The sequence below is a fragment of the Tachysurus vachellii genome, chromosome 6, assembly GCF_030014155.1.
Source record: "Tachysurus vachellii isolate PV-2020 chromosome 6, HZAU_Pvac_v1, whole genome shotgun sequence".
Taxonomy (NCBI): Eukaryota; Metazoa; Chordata; class Actinopteri; order Siluriformes; family Bagridae; genus Tachysurus; species Tachysurus vachellii.
In genome coordinates this window covers 1949739-1967948 of record NC_083465.1, presented here as the reverse complement: position 1 = coordinate 1967948, position 18210 = coordinate 1949739, and the positions used below count along the sequence as shown (strand labels likewise).

The 18210-nt window shown below is 39.4% G+C and overlaps 1 protein-coding gene and 1 long non-coding RNA gene across 2 annotated transcripts in view; one reads left to right on the top strand and one right to left on the bottom strand.

Annotated features, from left to right (window-relative positions):
- Nucleotides 1–6180: 6180 nt before the first annotated feature.
- Nucleotides 6181–13043, bottom strand: slc30a10 (solute carrier family 30 member 10). The gene is made up of 4 exons (XM_060871714.1): nt 12412–13043; nt 10309–10365; nt 9425–9664; nt 6181–9336 (listed from the first exon to the last, which is right to left on the bottom strand). Exons 1-4 carry the CDS (start codon nt 12899–12901, stop codon nt 8915–8917), a joined length of 1209 nt encoding a protein of 402 aa, XP_060727697.1. The 5' UTR covers nt 12902–13043; the 3' UTR covers nt 6181–8914.
- Nucleotides 13044–13086: 43 nt separating this feature from the next.
- Nucleotides 13087–18210, top strand: part of LOC132846914 (uncharacterized) — a 6818-nt gene continuing 1694 nt past the window's right edge. The window contains exons 1-3 of the long non-coding RNA XR_009648558.1: nt 13087–14343; nt 17590–17651; nt 17859–17923. This is a non-coding gene — a long non-coding RNA (uncharacterized LOC132846914). The remainder of the gene's footprint in view (nt 14344–17589; nt 17652–17858; nt 17924–18210) is intronic.

Genomic DNA, 18210 nt, shown 5'->3' with positions numbered 1-18210 from the left:
ACAACAACCACAGAGGCTTGGGAATGTGTGATGTCAATGCAAAGCAGTCAGCCCATGTCCTTTTCACCCTCACTTTGTTTCTGCTGTTGTTGGAGATCTGGGTGGAGTGTGTGTTCGTTTGTGTGTACACACACACAGGCAAGCGCGTGCATGCTTCCTGTCTGTTTTGACATCATGGAGAGAAACAGAGACCTCAGGGAATGAGGCTGTTAGCGTGACCTAACTGTTACTTAGCTGTGGAGATGAAGGGAAAAAACGTTTTGTGTTACATTTTTTTTATTTTGACCTTTACGCCTTAACACGATGCCCCCAGACTACAGTTCTGCCCCTCTGAAGAGAGCATGTTGCATGTAGCGTCCCCAGGTGACTGCTGTCAGATAAAGGACAGGAATTAAAACAATAAAAGTCTTAAAGTTTTAATGCTTTCTCGTTTCTATAGTAACATCTCATTCACTCGAACGGATATCTATATAAATAAAATGATACGAAGTCCTAAATAAAGATATAAATTTGTTTTTTCTCAGTTAAGGAAGGAGTCTCCAGAGTCAGTGCTTTATAGCTGTGGTATAGAGTTTAGCGACTTGCGATTTCTCTGATATTTCAACTTCAAACGAGAGAAATTAAATTTGTCAAGGAGCGACTTTGTATGTTTATAATTCTGATTTGATAAAGCAGATCTCATTTGTTATAACTTTCTGAACTGTTAAACAACACTGACACTGGAGACTCCTTCTGTAAACACGTCATTAATTGCATGTGTGGGTACTGGATTTGTTTTTATTTTGTAAGATGTTAAAATTAAAACATTTAGTAAGTCATAAGCATGACCTTATAAACCCGACCTCGTGGTGCGGTCGAGGCACTTACACACCCGTTTGTAAAAGGTTACGAGGATGTGAAGAAAAATCCACATCGAGGTCTAAGATTCTTCATATTAAATAAAGAAAAAAATACGTAAAGGGAATGTTTTACTTGTAAATTTCGAGGGTTTTTAATTCAGTAATTAGTGCCATTGTTCAGAACACTGACCTGCTATTTATATCTTCATTTTAATCTCCTCCATTCATCATCTTATCTCATTTGAGCTGCTGTGTGTTATGCTTTATTTAGATGATTAAAAACAACAACAGGGGGCACGGTTCGCCTCACACCTCCAGGGTTGGGGGTTCGATTCCTGCCTCCGCCTTGTGTTTGCATGTTCTCCCCCTGCCTCGGGGGTTTCCTCCGGGTACTCTGGTTTCCTCCCCCAGTCCAAAGACATGCATGGTAGGTTGATTGGCATCTCTGGAAAATTGTCCGTAGTGTGTGATTGCGTGAGTGAATGAGAGTGTGTGTGTGTGCCCTGTGATGGGTTGGCACTCCGTCCAGGGTGTATCCTGCCTTGATGCCCGATGACGCCTGAGATAGGCACAGGCTCCCCGTGACCCGAGGTAGTTCGGATGAGCGGTAGAAAATGAATGAATGAAAAACAACAACGAACAAATGCATTCTCTCTCTCTCTCTCTCTCATTTTCTACCGCTTATCCGAACTACCTCGGGTCACGGGGAGCCTGTGCCTATCTCAGGCGTCATGGGGCATCAAGGCAGGATACACCCTGGACGGAGTGCCAACCCATCACAGGGCACACACACACACTCATTCACACACTACGGACAATTTTCCAGAGATGCCAATCAACCTACCATGCATGTCTTTGGACCGGGGGAGGAAACCGGAGTACCCGGAGGAAACCCCCGAGGCACGGGGAGAACATGCAAACTCCACACACACAAGGTGGAGGCGGGAATCGAACCACCAACCCTGGAGGTGTGAGGCGAACGTGCTAACCACTAAGCCACCGTGCCCCCCGAATGCATTCTGATAATTACAAAGATTGAAACAGTTAACAATAGCAAAAATTTAACTATAATAAAAAGTTTGTCTCAAAGCAGCTTTACAGACCATAAACATTGAGCAGAATGTTATTATAAAGAATAATATAATTGAGCAAGTCTGAGGTGACTCGGGTGACTGTGGGGAAGAAAAACTCCCTTAGACGGTAAAGGAAGGAACCTTGAGAGGAACCAGACTCAAAGGGGAACCTCATCCTCATATGGGTGACACTGGAGGGTGTGATTATAAATATACAGTCTGATAAATGTTGTATTGATGCAAAAGATCACATGGAGTTCAGATCTCCTCTATAGTATCACAGAGTCCATCTGGAGCTGGAACATCTCTAGATACCTCAGGATTCTCAGAGTCGGCCTCAACTCGGTGGAGGTCCAAAATCTTCATGACACAGAAGACAATCTGAGCTGGTACAATTTCTGGGTGTCTCGGGATGGGTAGAAAGAGAGAAGCAGTGGAGAGGGATTAACATAGCTGCTGTTCATAATATTAGCAAGCACTAGATTACTGTATAATGTGCATTTAGTCAGATGTATTAAAGCACAAGATTATGGGATGTATTATGTGTACGCCTGATTAAAGTGATGAGTTTTTAACTTGCATTTAATTTCAGATAGCACATGGCAGTATGTCCTGTTTTTTTTTTTGCTCCGCAGGTGTAAACAGATCCTAAAGAAGCCTAACTGACTTCAGCTAGCTTGATAGCTCAAAATGATGTGTATTGTTTTTATTAAAAATGTTCTTCGTTTCATTTTCATCTGACCAACGAGTCGTGTCGCTAAATCCTCCGTAGTAACCGTATTGAAGGAGGAAGTTTTGGGAAATTTTACCTGGTTGACAGTAAAGCACAGAGTGATACAAACAGTGAAAAGTCCCAGTGCCTTTATAGGAACATGCCTCAGCCAGTCAGATAGATGGAGCAGAACTAATTGTCATTCCCACACCTTTTTTTCCCCCATTCTCTTAAAGTGGAAACCCTAATAAGTTAATGATACTGGAGACTCCTTCCAAAGAAAAAAAAACCTAAACAAACGTCTACCCCCAAACAGTCTTAGAGTGTCAACGATTATTTCTTTGTACTCTGTGAAATGACACAAATGCAGAATGTGTCAGCTTGATGAGCTTCGGGTCATTAATTCATTTGTAAGGAAAGAAATGGAGCTTTATTTTTCTCACTATTTTCCAACAACAACATGAATGATGTTACAAAAGCTCAAGTCAATTCAATTCAAATGGATTTTTGGATCACATTCATACAAACACATGAAGTCGGTGTAAACACAATAGCAGTATAAGGTAATATTCCAGTGGGCTAAATATTTTAGATTGGGTATTTTGTGTAGTTTGGAGTCTGGGGACTTTTCATCCGCTGCCACTAAAAGAGAAAAAAGCGTGTATTTTTTTAAATCTGTTTTACTGCCATCTACTGGACAGAGAGAGAAATTGCTCTTCCCCGTACAAACTATAGATACAGTACAACAAAATGTCTTCTTCTTTTTCTCCTTATTGTTGTTGTTGTTATTATTACTATTATTAGTATTATTATTTCATTATTTATTAAATAATAATAATAATAATAATAATAATAATAATGATAATAATTATTATTATTATCATTATTATTATTATTATTATTATTTAGTTTATTTAAATTAGAGTTAATTTCTTTCAGTTAAATATTTTATCTTGGGTATTTTGTGTAGTTTGGAGTCCGCTGCCACTAAAAGAGAAAAAAGCGTGTATTTTTTTTTTTAATCTGTTTTACTGCCATCTACTGGACAGAAAGAGAAATTGCTGTTCCCCGTACACACTATAGATATAGTACAACAAAATGTCTTCTTTTTCTCCTTATTATTATTATTACTAATATTAGGATTATTATTTAATTATTACTATTATTGTTATTATTATGACTAATATTAGAATTATTATCTAATTATTTATTAAATAATAATAATAATTCTTCTTCTTCTTATTATTATTATTATAAAATAATGTATGTAATTTAATTTAGAGTTCATTTCTTTTATTTAAACCATTACAAATAAAAATATAAGGAACCAAAAAGCTCACACTGTGTAATGTCACGTCTTTTTAATTTGAAAGCCTGGGATTATTTCCGAATTTTATTTTCTAATTAATTAAAAACGAATCAACAACAATAAGAAGGGGAAAGTGTAAAATAAAGTACAGAAAAAATAATTTTAAATAAATAAACTATAAAAAAGGAAACTTACTCCCTGATTTGGGAGTAAAGGCTGAAAAAAAGATCTAGAGAAAAAGAATTAAACACACAGACGGACTTCCGGTGGAGCTGGTAATTAGCTGATGAGTTGACTCAGGTGTCATATGGGAGGGTCCTGAGTCGTGGTAATGAGGAGTCGGTGCATGGCGATGATTCATTCGCGACCGCTAGAGTTTCTTTGTCGCGGCTTTTCTTCACAAATTTCACAAATTAGTCTTTTTTTTTTTGTTCCTACTAAACATTCCATAGTTAATATCTTTCCCACAGCTAAATAAAGTGTCAAGTTAATTGTATCATAAGTTTCTGAAGCAGGTCAAATTGCAGCACGGACACGGTGTCGGTTCAGGGTAAGAACATGACTCACCGCTAGCAGTGTGGAAGGACAAAGTGTACATTAATCACATTTAAAAACAAGTCAAATATCCTGAATACAGCCGGATTCACCTAATATATCTTTGTTAAATTGTTCATTAGGATATTGTTGGTTGTGAAGCCTATTTATGGATATTTCTCGTTGTTTATTTGTGCAAAGTTGTTTTAATTTAATTCCAATTTCAATTTTATGACTTTTATTCACTTTCCGATTTCTTTTTTTCTTTATTTTAATTTATTTTTTTGCATAGAAGTCGGGCCTTAAATCAATGAGATCATTAAGTCTCAGCAATTATTTCATCATTAATCATGAATATAAAATTGTTTTATTTATTGAGATTTTAGAAGTCATTTTTAAATGATGGGATGTAGCTTAATGTGGATTTGATTGTCCTTTAACTTCATAGCTTAAAAATTGTTTTATTTATTTATTTATTTATTTATTTATTTATTTATTTAAACCAATTACTTGACTGATTGGGAATGTGTGGTGTCAATGCAAAGCAGTAGCCCAATGAATCTGACACTGGAGACTCTTTCGATCATGGTCCTAGACCAGGGGTCTCCAATCTTATCCACAAAGGGCCGGTGTGGTTGCAGGTTTTCATTCCAACCAAGCAGAAGCCACATCTGATTCCACCTGTTTACTCAGTTGTTCTTGCCTTTTAGTAGACTCTGGTGTGGCTTCTGCTTGGTTGGAATGAAAACCTGCACCCACACCGGCCCCTTTGTGGATAAGATTGGAGACCGCTGTCCTAGACGAAGGACGACCGAACCTTGATTGTAGTGAAATACAAGTGGGGAAAAACTGTATAAATCCTAATTGGGGGGGATGGGGGGGTGTTATGTGGTTGGATTGAATACAAAAGATAAAATGTAATATTTTTAACCGTGTTAGAAGATAACTCAATATCAAAAGGTCTCTAATTCAGTAACCCCCTTTTAATTTTTTAACTTCCCTGTAAGACTGGACCCTTTTAAACTGTTTGAGATCCAGTCTTTAACATAAATACAAATTTGTCCTTTTTTCACTGCTGGAAACACAATAAGTGAAATATTCACAGAGAATTTGGACCTTTAGACCTGACTGCTGTTTAATAAATATCCTGAAGATGTTCAGTTCAGTCGTTCGCCTGTAATTTCATCCCAAGATAACGACTCTAAAGGCTTTGTGTTGAATAAACGTTTTAGAACTATAAATTTGCCTTTATGATGGTGTGAACATTTGGTTCAGCAAGAGTTCACTGTGGCCTAAACGATAACTAGTTAACGAATGTCCGTTTGCTTAATTTGAAAGTTCGCAATAGTTTAAAGGTTTTATTTTCTACAGATTGAACTGAGCTGATGGCAGCTAAAAATATTGAAATGGATATGATGCATGTTTTTTTTTTTGTTTTTTTTCCTCCAAGAAATCCATTTCAGCTAAGCGTTTATCTGCTGCTGCTCAAGATGTCTAGGTGTCTACTGGAACAGGTAACGGTGTTTTTATCTCCAGCACTCAGTCTTGGTTTAAAATCATGATGGAAAGCTTGCACTTTATCTGTGATGCTGTTTTATATTTGTGCAATTCTATTAAATAATACGAATAGGCTTATTCTAAGTGGCATGTTTACGTTTGTCCATGAAGATAGTTTGGTGCGAAACGCGTACAAAGACGCAACAATCGGTGAAGTTTATTCATTTGATTTTATGAAAACAAAAAAAAAGCACACACTGTATTTATTTAAAAAAAAAAAAAAAAAAGTGTAGAAGATTCAGCCACTTTCCAGACATCACATGTTTCACATTGGTCCGATCGTTAACTGCCATCTACTGGAGTGTAACACCAAAATAGGCCAAAGTTGGAATATAGTCAAAACCATTGTTCTGGTATCTTACACCGGGACACGTAGAGCAGATTCTCAGTGTAATGTAATGATTAAAGAAAATAAGCAAACTTGTGTTTGTTTCCAGTCGGTTCGCAACACTGGGTTCACGACTTTAATTCAGTTTGATTCTCAGTATGTTTAGAGCAAAATTCGAATTAAGTTTTAAAACATCTTTTTTTTAGTTTCTGAATTATAAACATTTTGAGGTGAAGTGCATTGCGTTGTCTTGACTGAACTAAAAAAATCTCTTTGTATAGAATGTTAAATATTTAAATGTGTATATTTAAATTCTCCCCTAAATTTTTATGGGATAAGAAGTGCTTTAATCGGGGAGTTTGAAAATGAGCTCCAAAGTCGGCAGGATTTGGAAGCTTTTTGTTAAACTGATCTTGTTCAACTCCAGCAGGGAATAAAGCTCCTTCTGGCTCCTTTTACGTTTCATTTATGGTTTCTGTTGTTGTGAGGTCTGGAAAGCAGAGCTGTAAGGCAGGGTTTGTTACGTACAGACGGACCTCTGCGTGAATCGTAACTTGCTACGTTACCGTTTTGCTTTACGGTGAACAGAAAGTGCACTTTGGTATTTACATCACATTATGATGTCCCAGTAATGTGCAAATGCAAACTCTTTAAAATGAATACAATGCCATATTGCAAATTAAAAAATATATAAATATAGGAAAGATTTTTACAAAGAAATAATTCACTTCATATTAGTCAGCATTTCGGAAACATGACTCGTTTCCTGTAGTGTCTGAGGTAAAAGTCAAAATCCCAAGGAACACGCGAATAGTTGTGAAAAAGATGTTTAGCAAAAAAATGCCAGATGTTTAGCAAAAAAATGAAAGGTGTGTAAAGTGAAAATTAAATAATTGTCTGTTTTGATATGTTTCTTAATAGATTTAATAACTTCTTAATTTCTAATTAGAATGAAGTGTCATTTCGACTGGACGTTTAACGATCATTGAGCCTAGTTTACTGAATACTAGCTTATCGTTTACTCTATCGGATCGAGTATGAAGTAAACAATAATGAAATGTATAGAATGAGGTAATGGCTCCAAATTATGATTCAAGTTACAATGAGAAGTTGTATTAAGCTTACAGCATTAAGCACCGCCCCTAACTTAATAATAAATCCCCCCAATATCAATGACTAGTTTATTAGAATATTACGCTAACGTTCAGTATCATATTCTGAGGGATTATAGTGTTAAATATTAAATGGAAAGTAACGATCACTTACGGTAAGATCCCATGAAGTGTTGAGCTAAAATAAACATGAGCTTGACTTAACATCTCATTAACACTTCAACTTCTAAGGATTTTAATGCTTTTGTAAAACTCAAAACAGACACACAGGCCACGTATTCAGAAGCCAGCCGGTCATCTCGGTCCGGTCCCTGCTCAGTGGGCTAAAGAATCGGCACCATGAGATTTAAGATTGTAAGCACATCGGTCTCAGTCGTACGATCCGTTCTTCACAAAGTTGGATTTTTTATTTTTATTTTTTTAAGCTTTAGAACGGAATCTGAAGAGTCCAGCGGAAACTGATTGCATCACAGCAAATGAAGATAACAGTAGTTTGCACTCAAGTACAGAAAAGTCCTTCAACTCCCTGAGGTATCTGTATTTATATCAGGCTAACGGTCTGGTTCGAGTTTCTATATCAGATGCTAATGTTTAAGTCCTCGCTAGAATTCATTTTCAGAAGATTTTAGTGTGTTTTACTGCATTAGGCTTGATAATTTGTGATTAGCAGTAAAGACCAGTCCTTTTAATAACTGTAGCTGTGTTCGCCAACAAAACAAGAGCCAAACTTTACACAAAGAGAATGATTTGGTTAATTTTCAGAAAGGTCTTTGTAAAATCTCTGCTGGTCAGTGATTATCTGGATCATTCCAGGCAGATATTCATAACCACATTAGCCTACTTCTCTAACCAGAAAGCTAAATTGTGGATACTGAAGTTAGCAATATCTGTACTGAGGTAATATTTATATGCAACGTTAAAGGTCGTTTTAAAAAGCTGGAGTAGCTTCACAAACTCTTTGTGAATTGGGTTATTTTTGAGGCAGTAAGAATTAAAAATTGTTTTATATATAAATATGTAGCCTTTTGGCGTCGTCACCTAGTTGCTTTTGATTACGTAAACAGTTTTCGTTAAGTTTAAATTGTTAGACTGAAACTTTTATAATTGCCAAAAAGCAATTAATGGCAGCTTTTATGTTGTCTGTTTCAGTGTTTGAATATTTTGGATTTTCTTTCAAATCGAAGTTTTGTTACAGCTTGTTAACTCTGCTGATGTGTAGAGAGTGTAGTAGAACAATACACTCTGTATCACATGCCGCACGTAGTGCAAACGTTAATGAAACTAAATGAAGCTTATTGAGGATCTGAATAACGTTGTTGCTTGGAATGCGTTCGGGGGAGAAACAGTCTGTCAGCCGTAAAGAGCGGATTTTACGCCTCTAGCGTTTTGTTGAAATACCTGATATTCTGGTTAAAGCTCAATTTAGTTACAGAAACCAGGCCTGAAGGTTTTAGAAGGCCGTGCTAGCAAGGCGTTTCGGTTCCTCGTCTCTACAGCCGTCTGCGATGTCCACGGTCACTTCTCCAGAGCTGCGGGAGTCCTTCATTTTATGGAGGTCGGTATGCTTATGGGTCATCGGATCAGCAGGACAGCAGGATTGCTTCAGGCAGTCGTAGGAGATGCACGGCGTTCCGCAGTGTTCGTTCTCTATCTCGTCGTCCACGAACTCCGTCTGCAGCGTGACGCTGTGGACCCCCAGGCGATGTAACATCTCTCTGATTCGACCGTGGAGGCGTCGGATTTCGCCTTTCGAGCTTTCTAGGTCGGAAGACAATTTGACGTGCATGGAGGCCACGTTCCGGTCCTTGGCCAGCTCCCACACGTGCAGTTCGTGAACGCCGAGGACTCCGGGTAGCCGGCAGACGTCCTCAACTGTGACGGAGAGCGAGAGGCAGGTGAGTCGGTCTGATCGCTAAGGTAAAGAAAAACAAAGCAAGAGGAGCTGGCGCTTTCTACTCACGGATCATGGAGACGTCCAGGTCGGGTGGACTCATCTGCAACAGAATTCTGGTCGTCTCTTTGACCAGAGGAACACCTGAGGTCACAATGATGGCCACCATGACCAGCGTCAAGCCTGGGTCCACGTAGCACTGCCAGTTACACGGTGTGTCGGGTGGCAGAGGCCGCACGTAAAACAGCACCGCGGCCACCACCACCACAACTGAGCCCAGAGCATCGTTCAACACGTGGAGCAAAACTCCTACAGGCAGAAAAGAGTCGATAAGAACATGAGCCTCAGATGCCGTGAAAAAGACTTGTGGCCAGACTGGGAGGGTTTTAGTAATCTAGTTTTAGTTTCTGTATCGCCGTTATTCAGCATTGGACCTTTTGCTTTTCCAAATGAGACTGACGTCTGAACTTATGGTGGCCGTCAAGAACATTTGGTGATGCCCTTTATGTATGTTATGTACACTTTCATTCCTGTTATTTTTTTAGCCCCCCCATCCCGTTTCTTCCTTTTGTCTTCCTGTTTTATTCTTTCCTATTATTCTTTCTTACCATCAGATCATTTCTTGCTCTCATCCCCTCCTTTTCCCTCCGCATGGCTTCTATATTTTCCATTCATCTCTATACTTTTGATTCTCCTCTTTCCCTGTCTTTACTCTCCTTTGTCATGAGTTCTATTTCTTGCTTTCCTTTTCCCTGTCAGTTCTTTCTTTCATGTTTTCTTAGTGCTTTCCATCCTTTCTCTAGTTCTTATCAGCTTTCATTCCCCCTCTTCACTTTTTTTTTTTGTCCTTTTGCTATCTAGAACAGGTTTCTACACAGTTGCTTGAATTTAAGACGCCGATCTGCGCACTTCAAATTTAAGACGCGTAACAGGAAGACGTGAAGCTCTCGTACCTCGAATGTTGAGCGGAGGTCCGTCACTCTGCTTCTTATCCTGGTGTGGGTCGGAGCCTGTGGATGGACAGAACAGGAGTGCTGAGCGCACTTGCCGCTATCGTGCAGGAGATTTACTCAGCATTAACATGGAGCTGAGGGAGGAGGACACGTGCATGGACATGTTGACATGGTTATTTTCAACATGAAATTGTTCAGTAGCTGTTTTTTTACTTGCTTTAAATTAGAAACATTCAAGATTCAAGTCATCTTTTACACTTGGTTACTTCACAGGCCTTTAGTTACTTGTATAGCTGACTTCTGGGGGTTTTTGCCCTTTTAACCCACATCTGACAGAACCAGTCAGGCCAGGGGAACTGGGCAAACACTTGGCCCAGAGGCCACACGAAAACTGCATAGCAAGCATAACATGTAGACAAGGAGGCAGTAGAAAGCTCTCTGCCCCTGCATGTTCTTAAATCTTACGACTACAAGCTCGGTGTTTCATCAGATGGGACTCTGATCTCTCCTACGTCTATGCCTCGTGTTTTTCAGCACTGCAACCGATCTGTAATGTTTTTTGGCTGGAGGAAAGGAGAAAATCAATTTAGCTACAGTTGTGTAGAAATAAGACGGATGTAAATTCCTTCCTTGTTGATCAATGACTGAGGCTGCTTCCTAAATGATGTACTGCAATCTATGCACTTTGTACTCTTCTGTCTAGCGTATTTAAGACCTTTTTATAGGACGACCGCTAGAGTGTAGTTCCTTTGGCCTGATTGGGAGCCTTGTGCAACCTACAGTATTGTCTTATTTTTGACTTTAGACTGTCATTGTAGCCTAAAACAAGGCATGCTCATGCGATTTGGGCTGAGTATCTGTGGATGCCATGTCTGATAGCTGCCAGATGAGTTTGTACATCGAATTGTTAGGCAAACAGACTGCTATAACCTATTCAGGCATCAGGTTGTTAAACCAAATATTTGCTTTTTACTTGGCGCTTGGATATACTCAAATATCCTGTCTACATGTAACTAATATGAAAGACACGTCTCAAGTTTTTCCTTATTCACGTAAAGCAGCGTCTTGAATCCTGCTCTATGAATAATGCACTTTGGGTTGTGCTATTGCAGGATAAGTCAGGGTGTCCCCCATGTAACTAAAAAAAGAAAAAAGTCCCAATAACTCGTCAGCTCTACAGCGCTAACACCGGGGAATCCATCCATAAATTTTGAGCCTTGACTGTGCAAGTCTCTAAATGATCTAATGTTAGCTTGCTAACTAAACTAATCTCACCTTTCACTCGCAACGATGCTATGCAGTTAGATCACTGTACGACACCTGCCGACGGGCTCCGCAAAAGCTACCGTCCCAACCTCTCCGCAAATCAGATGAGGGTGAACCTTGTCCTTATATGGCTGAGTGTCTTATCTGTTCTATAGTCATAACGTTACATAATATGGTTTAAACAAAACACAATGTGGTAACATGAACCCAGTGGCTTCCCTCGGTTAGCGTTGTTCCCCATGTGACTAATTAGTGGTGGTGATGAACTAAAGCAAATTAATGACCAATGGAAAACAAAATGCTGACTCACTCTGACAAAGTGGTAAACAAAAAGAATTTCTCTGTAATAAAAACTCCAGCATGTTGAAAAAAACCACCATTTTTTTTTTTACTCCAGGCCTCCATGTAAGCATGTGTTGGTTAACTGCATGAATCTTTTAAAGTCTAATTTCCTCTTGTTTCTATAGGTGCATATTTTCACTGGAAGCAAGTCATGCAAATTGCTATATTTTGAGCACGAGACCATTTTTGGATCCTTTTTGTTGCTGTTCCCACCCCCCCGGGGTAAACTACACCTTTGATTACCCCCCCACACACACACACACAAACAAACACACACACACACAAATTTTTTTTAAATGATCACATCAATCGTGTAAATTGTTAGAATTTTTCAGCTGATACTTATGATTACAGGTTGTGCACGTGACCAGATTATGATTTTTGTTGTTTTCCTTCCAGCCCCCCCCCCAACCCCCCTACCCCCCTAACGAGCTACCCCTTTAGTAAGAAGTGTGAAATGAACAATAATAGAGACTGCAGCACGAAACGGAGCACCTGCTTCGCCGTTCATTGCTATTTTCCCATCGCTGTCGGTGGATACGTCTCTGCTCCCGTCCTTCCTCCCACACAGCCACCTCCAGTCCTGGAACACGAGCAGCCCGATGACGTTGACCCCGAGTCCGAGAGAGCCGACGATCAGCACGATGAATGGCTCGTCCACTGCCTCGGGGCGCGCCAGCCTCTTGACTGCCTCGGCGGACACGGAGAAGCAGAGCGCAGCCAGGAAAGCGGCGTTGGTCAGCGCGCCCACCACCTCAGCCCGGGCCAGGCCGAAGGTGCAGAGCGGAGACGCGGGCCGGCGCGCTAGTCTCCCCGCAGCCAGCCCCACGCACAGAGACAGGATGTCCGACAGCATGTTGAACGAGTCCGACACCAGCGCCAGCGAGTTCCCCAGATAACCCGCGACTATCTCGGCCACGAAAAAGATCACCGTGATCACTAGCATGAAAATCAGGCGGCATGTCTGGCCGGTGTAGCGCCCCATGTCGTTGTGCAGAACAGCGCGCTGAGATGTTTGAGGACACGCGGAATGAGCGGCTCCGTTAAATCCGCACCTCCCTGCGCCCGCGCGCGCCCGGTCTCGCTCCTCCTTCCCGTTGTAGTCACTGGTGTCACCTGCCCAAACCCACCGGAGGCGGCGCTTTATCCACGGTAACCGGTCGTGATACAGGGTTTAATAAAGACAAAAGTATTCAGCAGTAAATTAATTCTGTATAAATATGGAACATGTATTAATATTAATATCCTTTGGGTAATTTTACAATAAGTAACAGTACTGTATCTGTTGTCTTTACTATTTAATGTTGTCTGAAACATCTCGTCTACTGCTGTTTGTTTATCAGACTGTTTTATCGGAGAGTCAGAAGTGTCTCCTGGTGATGTTGGGCTTCAGGGATGAATACAGCCTGGGTCTGTCTCAGGGGGCTGGTGGGACACGTGGGAAACCAAATGAATGTGTTTAAAACTTTCTGCATTTTTATCAGTTGGAATGATCAGAATTCAGCAACGCTTCTAAAACAAGTGTCTTTCTGTCCCTTGTTCTCTCTTTCTCTCCCTCTTTCTCTCTCTGCCCCTCTCTCTCTCTGTCTTTCCCTTTCTCTCTTACTGCCCCTCTTTCGCTCTCTTTCCCTTTCTCTCTATCTCCCCCTCTCTCTCTCTTTCTGTCTGTCCTCTTCTGTCTGTCTCTCTTTTTTTTGCCCCTCTCTCTCTGCCTCTTTCTCGTGCTCTCTCTATCAGTTTGCTGTGAATCCCTGAGCTATCATAGGAACACCTTAGATGTGAAGGCATTTATATATTTAGACTGTTAGTAAATTATTCACAATATTGTGTTTTATTGTTGAGCTCAAAATCTAATTATTCTTTCTATCTTTGTTCATCCAATCTTTTGTTCCAGAAACCCTGACTGTGGAAATCAGCACATAACTCGGCTATTAATTCGTTATAATTTACTTGAGCACAATTGCATTACATGCTCGTTCCCAGGAGCTCCGGCTGTGACGTGGGTCGATTTATTTAGTATTAATTACAGTAGTCTGAACTAAATATCGGAATGTTTATGATGTTGAATTATTGTGCTGTGAAGAAATTGTACGTAAAGTTGTAGGGATGGGGATATTATCTTGTTCTTTCTTTTACTCCCTAGAACACCTGGCTGTGAGGTTGGAAGATGCCCCACTGGATTTTTCTTAAATTAAAATAGTGTCAGTAGTAAATGATTTAATAAGCGATATTGCAATACGTTATCATTGTAATACGATTGCTACTGTAGGTGTTTTCATTGTTAGTTTAAGCTGTTCTGCCACTGAATCACCTTCGTTTGTTCGCAGCGCTCTCGTCTCAAGGCCGTGGGTCGTTTAGAGACGTTTCTGTGGGTGTAAAGAAGGAAATGCTTGCTCAGCATCTGGGCAGAGTCACCTGTGAGCAAAGGTTAAACACACTGACATACTGTATCTTTAGAAGGACATTTGATTTAAGGGTTAAGACAAAAACTGCAAGCTTGAGTACAGCTTTTATCAGAAGCCAAGTCAGATTGGACTGTTGCAGGGTTATAAATCCTTATTGATTATTGTTTTGATTTTTTTGTTTTTTAATTAATATCTAATCATGATTGCCATTCAACTGTTTACGCATCATAAACTAGACCTTGTCTGTGCTCATTTAACCCTTCTGTCAGTTTGTCTGATTCAGCTGATTTCTATCACTTACTTTTCCTTACTGTTGCAAATTTTGTAATTTTTACTGAGTGCCTGTAAGACCAGTTTAGCTTGTCGTGTGTGTGTGTGTCGCCAAATCTTCATTTGAGGAACGTGTCTTATGTTCATGAGGTTGTAGGTCACTGGCCATGAAGCTGATAAGCTGTTGGCACTTATTAACTTGAATCCTTGACTTTCACATGCACGAGAAGCGCGTGTGTGTATACACACGTGCGGATTAACTACATAACCGTCTTGTGGTTTAATCTAACTACGGCCTTTGTCACAGAATTAGGATTTTATTCATCATAAACACAAAGAAAACAAAGCCATGAGTACTGTATGTATGAACCCTGAAGATCCAACAGGGACAAATATAGATTCTATAAATAATAACTAATTTTTTATTATTATTATTATTATTATTATTGTTATTAATATTAATAAGACATGGTTTTAATAACTGTACTTAAGCTACTTTAGTCTAGACTGTAAATTTGTTTCCTGTAGTGGCACTAATTATTCTTATTAAATGAAAATAAATTTTAATTAATTTTTTTTTAATTCAAATATTTTTCTATATATTTCAGTTCTGCTTTTATAATTGGACTTTAAGGCATCTTGGACACTTTCGCCTCTAAACGTCATGTAGCGTTTAACAAATATGAATTTAATATAAAGTATGTTGTGCGACACATTATAAAATTACAAAAGATATATTATTAAAGTAATAAATGAAGTTGTATAGTAATGTTTGAGTTTAAGAATGAGATGTTAAAAACTGCAGACCTTTTTAAGGAAGTCTGGCAACATGGGGAAAATCCTTCCTTTGTGTAAAGCATGTGATCAGACCATAAGTCTGCCGGTGAGTCACTCAAAACAGATGATGGACGTGTCGAGTGGAATAAAGCTAGCAGAATTCGAGCTAAAGTTGCGTGTGTACGTTTACAGGTGTGGAGAGTGGCGTACGAGCGAAGATGTGTTCGGAGGTTATTTAATTGCAGGAGTGTGTGTGTCGGGGGAGGGAGAGGGGGAAGGTCGAGACCATTATTTATTCATAGGCTTTGTTTATGCCTTAAAATGGGTCAGTCTACACGACACTGCCAGAGGCAAATGACTCCAAGGTGAATTTCTGCCCCAATTTGAAGCTATCTACATTGTTGCTGTAAATTATATACGACTTGAGTCCAGTTGGAACATTTTTGGTGATTTTTTTTTTTTCTCATGAATTTAGTTACAAGTTTCATTTCCAGTTTTTCTTCTTGAAAGGTTTCCAATGATATTGGTATAGATTTACTCTTAAGGGTCGCGTCCTGTTGTAGAGCGTTTAAGTATAATCGTGACACGGATCAGGGAGATCAGCTTCTTTTCTTTTCTTTTTTTATAAATTCTTTTTTTTTTTATTCATTCGCTTTGGTCCACATTGTAACACGTCCCCCAATAACACTTGCGGATTTGTGTGTGTGGGTTCTGAGTTTTCAAAGTTTTTTTTTTTTTGGGTCCATCAGGTGTTTCTTGAAGCGGGGACCTGCCTTGATGTGCTGATGTTCTTTTTGTGCTAAGCTTGGACAAATCAATTTTTTTATTTTTTTTGTAGACGGTTGGTTCAAGTCTTCCGACTGTATGGACCGACTTAAGCACTTATTTGTCGGTTTCTTTCAAGTGCTTCATAGGCAACATGCTCACTTCCTTACTTGGATTCTCCCATTAAAAAAAGTCTTTTTGAGCCTCATTCTTTCTGGTGAAAAATTCATCCTCACCCTTTCTGGTGAAAAAAATTGGCACCTCTAGAAGTTTCTTTAGTTCTTTCAATCAATGAACATGCTTTGACCTGTGATCCCTACCTTGATTCCACCATCCTGGACCAGTTCTAATCATGCTTTTGACGACACGATGACGTCGCTTTTCCGTCGCGTCAGCCAGCAGGCGGGTGACTGCAGGCGTTTCCGCTGCTGCCGTGGAAATCGAGTGAAAGACTGCAGAGCGAGGATGCTCGATGATATCCGTATCACTTCTGGGAATGGCAGCCATGGAGACCTCGTGACCAAACTCTCCTGCTGTTCTTCAGGGAGCGCCACATACAAACCTTATTTGTTATGGCTGCATGATTGATTTTCCTATGGCTGAGGTCATGAAGAGGTCTTCTGCTGAATTCCACATGAAACTACTGTCAGCGCCATAAAATCAGCGTCATGTTACCGACTGTCCAAGTATTTCTGGTTCCTAATGAGCCTAGCATTTTTATATGAACCCTACTCTAGTTCCGTTCTGCATTTCAGATTCAAGAGTTTTGTTCTAAGGTTTCTTCCAGATAATCTATTTAATTGTGGTGTGGTGTCTTTAAAGCCCAAGCGAGAATACAGAACACTGAGAACAAAACTAGTTGAAGATGGTTGTGACACTGAAATATAATCTAAAATTATTTTTTAAAGAGTTTTGTATATAAAATATATATATATATGTATATATATATATATATATATATATATATATATATATATATATATATATATATATATATATATATATATATATATATATATATATATATAATTATATATTTCTATGTAATTGTATAAAATTAATTCAGTTATAAGCGCAAAGAAAAATGCTAAATTGTTTCAGTCGTTAGCTCGGGTTCCTAAGTGTAAAAAATTAATGAAGGACTACAGGCACTACTGATCTTGGAGCACATTTCCAGGGATGTAACCTGTTCAGTTAACCGCACATCACGTACTCCTCGTACCTCACAGTGACTCAGCAGGTCACGTACAGCCTCAGAGTCTAATCCTCTAGCGGTTTGTGTCTAACATGAACATAGAAAATATCCTAATTAACCATTTGCAAGTAAACGAGGCACCGTTAGCCGCCAAAGTTAAACTTTTCGAACCAGTTTGGTCTGTTAATGGCAGGAATATAAGAGCTGGTCTTCAAGCTTTGTTCTCAAGAATAACCCAGATTTCTTTTCCATATGTTTCAGGTCAGGTTGGAAACTTGCTGAAGATCAAGTTCCTGTTAATCAGTAGATCTAAAATCGTTAAAGTAAGTCTTTGTAATCCAGGATGTCTGATTTGTTTCAATCTTTGTGTCACCAACCACAAAATCCACCTGATTCCCCTGATTTGGAAATATGTTTATCTTTTTATACCGTTGACTGATGTTTCTGCAGCCGAGTCCTAACCTTCTGCCAGTGATGTTTGCATATCGCTCTGACCAGCTCACATGTTTTTTTTTGTGTTGATTTTATAGATACATGTTCAGTGCATCATGGTGTTAAGTTTCATCTACAGCCAATTGATACCCAACTGCCAGAGGTAAGCAGGTTTTGGAACAAAATGCTTATTGCTAACTAATACCCGTGTTGTGGTTCTAATACATTTTTGTGGCCCACACACATTCATTCGCTGGCTTAATATCAATCTGGTTAATTTTTTCTGTTTTCTCGTAGTGATGCATTTGACATTTAACGTTATAGCCACCAGGGGGCTCTCGTGTGTCAGGACTACACCAGCAATGCATTCTTATGAAAAATCACTTGTCTGTAGCAGTATATGGCCTGACACCAGGGGGCAGTTATAGTCATATAAGCTCTCATTCATGT

Excerpts from the sequence above, each read along its gene's own strand:
- slc30a10 (XM_060871714.1), bottom strand. The coding sequence starts at position 12,901 with ATGGGGCGCTACACCGGCCAGACATGCCGCCTGATTTTCATGCTAGTG. Across the intron at positions 9,665-10,308 it reads ACCTCCGCTCAACATTCGAG|GAGTTTTGCTCCACGTGTTG; the intron begins GTACGAGAGCTT and ends TTCTGCCTGTAG. Across the intron at positions 9,337-9,424 it reads CCTGGACGTCTCCATGATCC|TTGAGGACGTCTGCCGGCTA; the intron begins GTGAGTAGAAAG and ends TCTCCGTCACAG.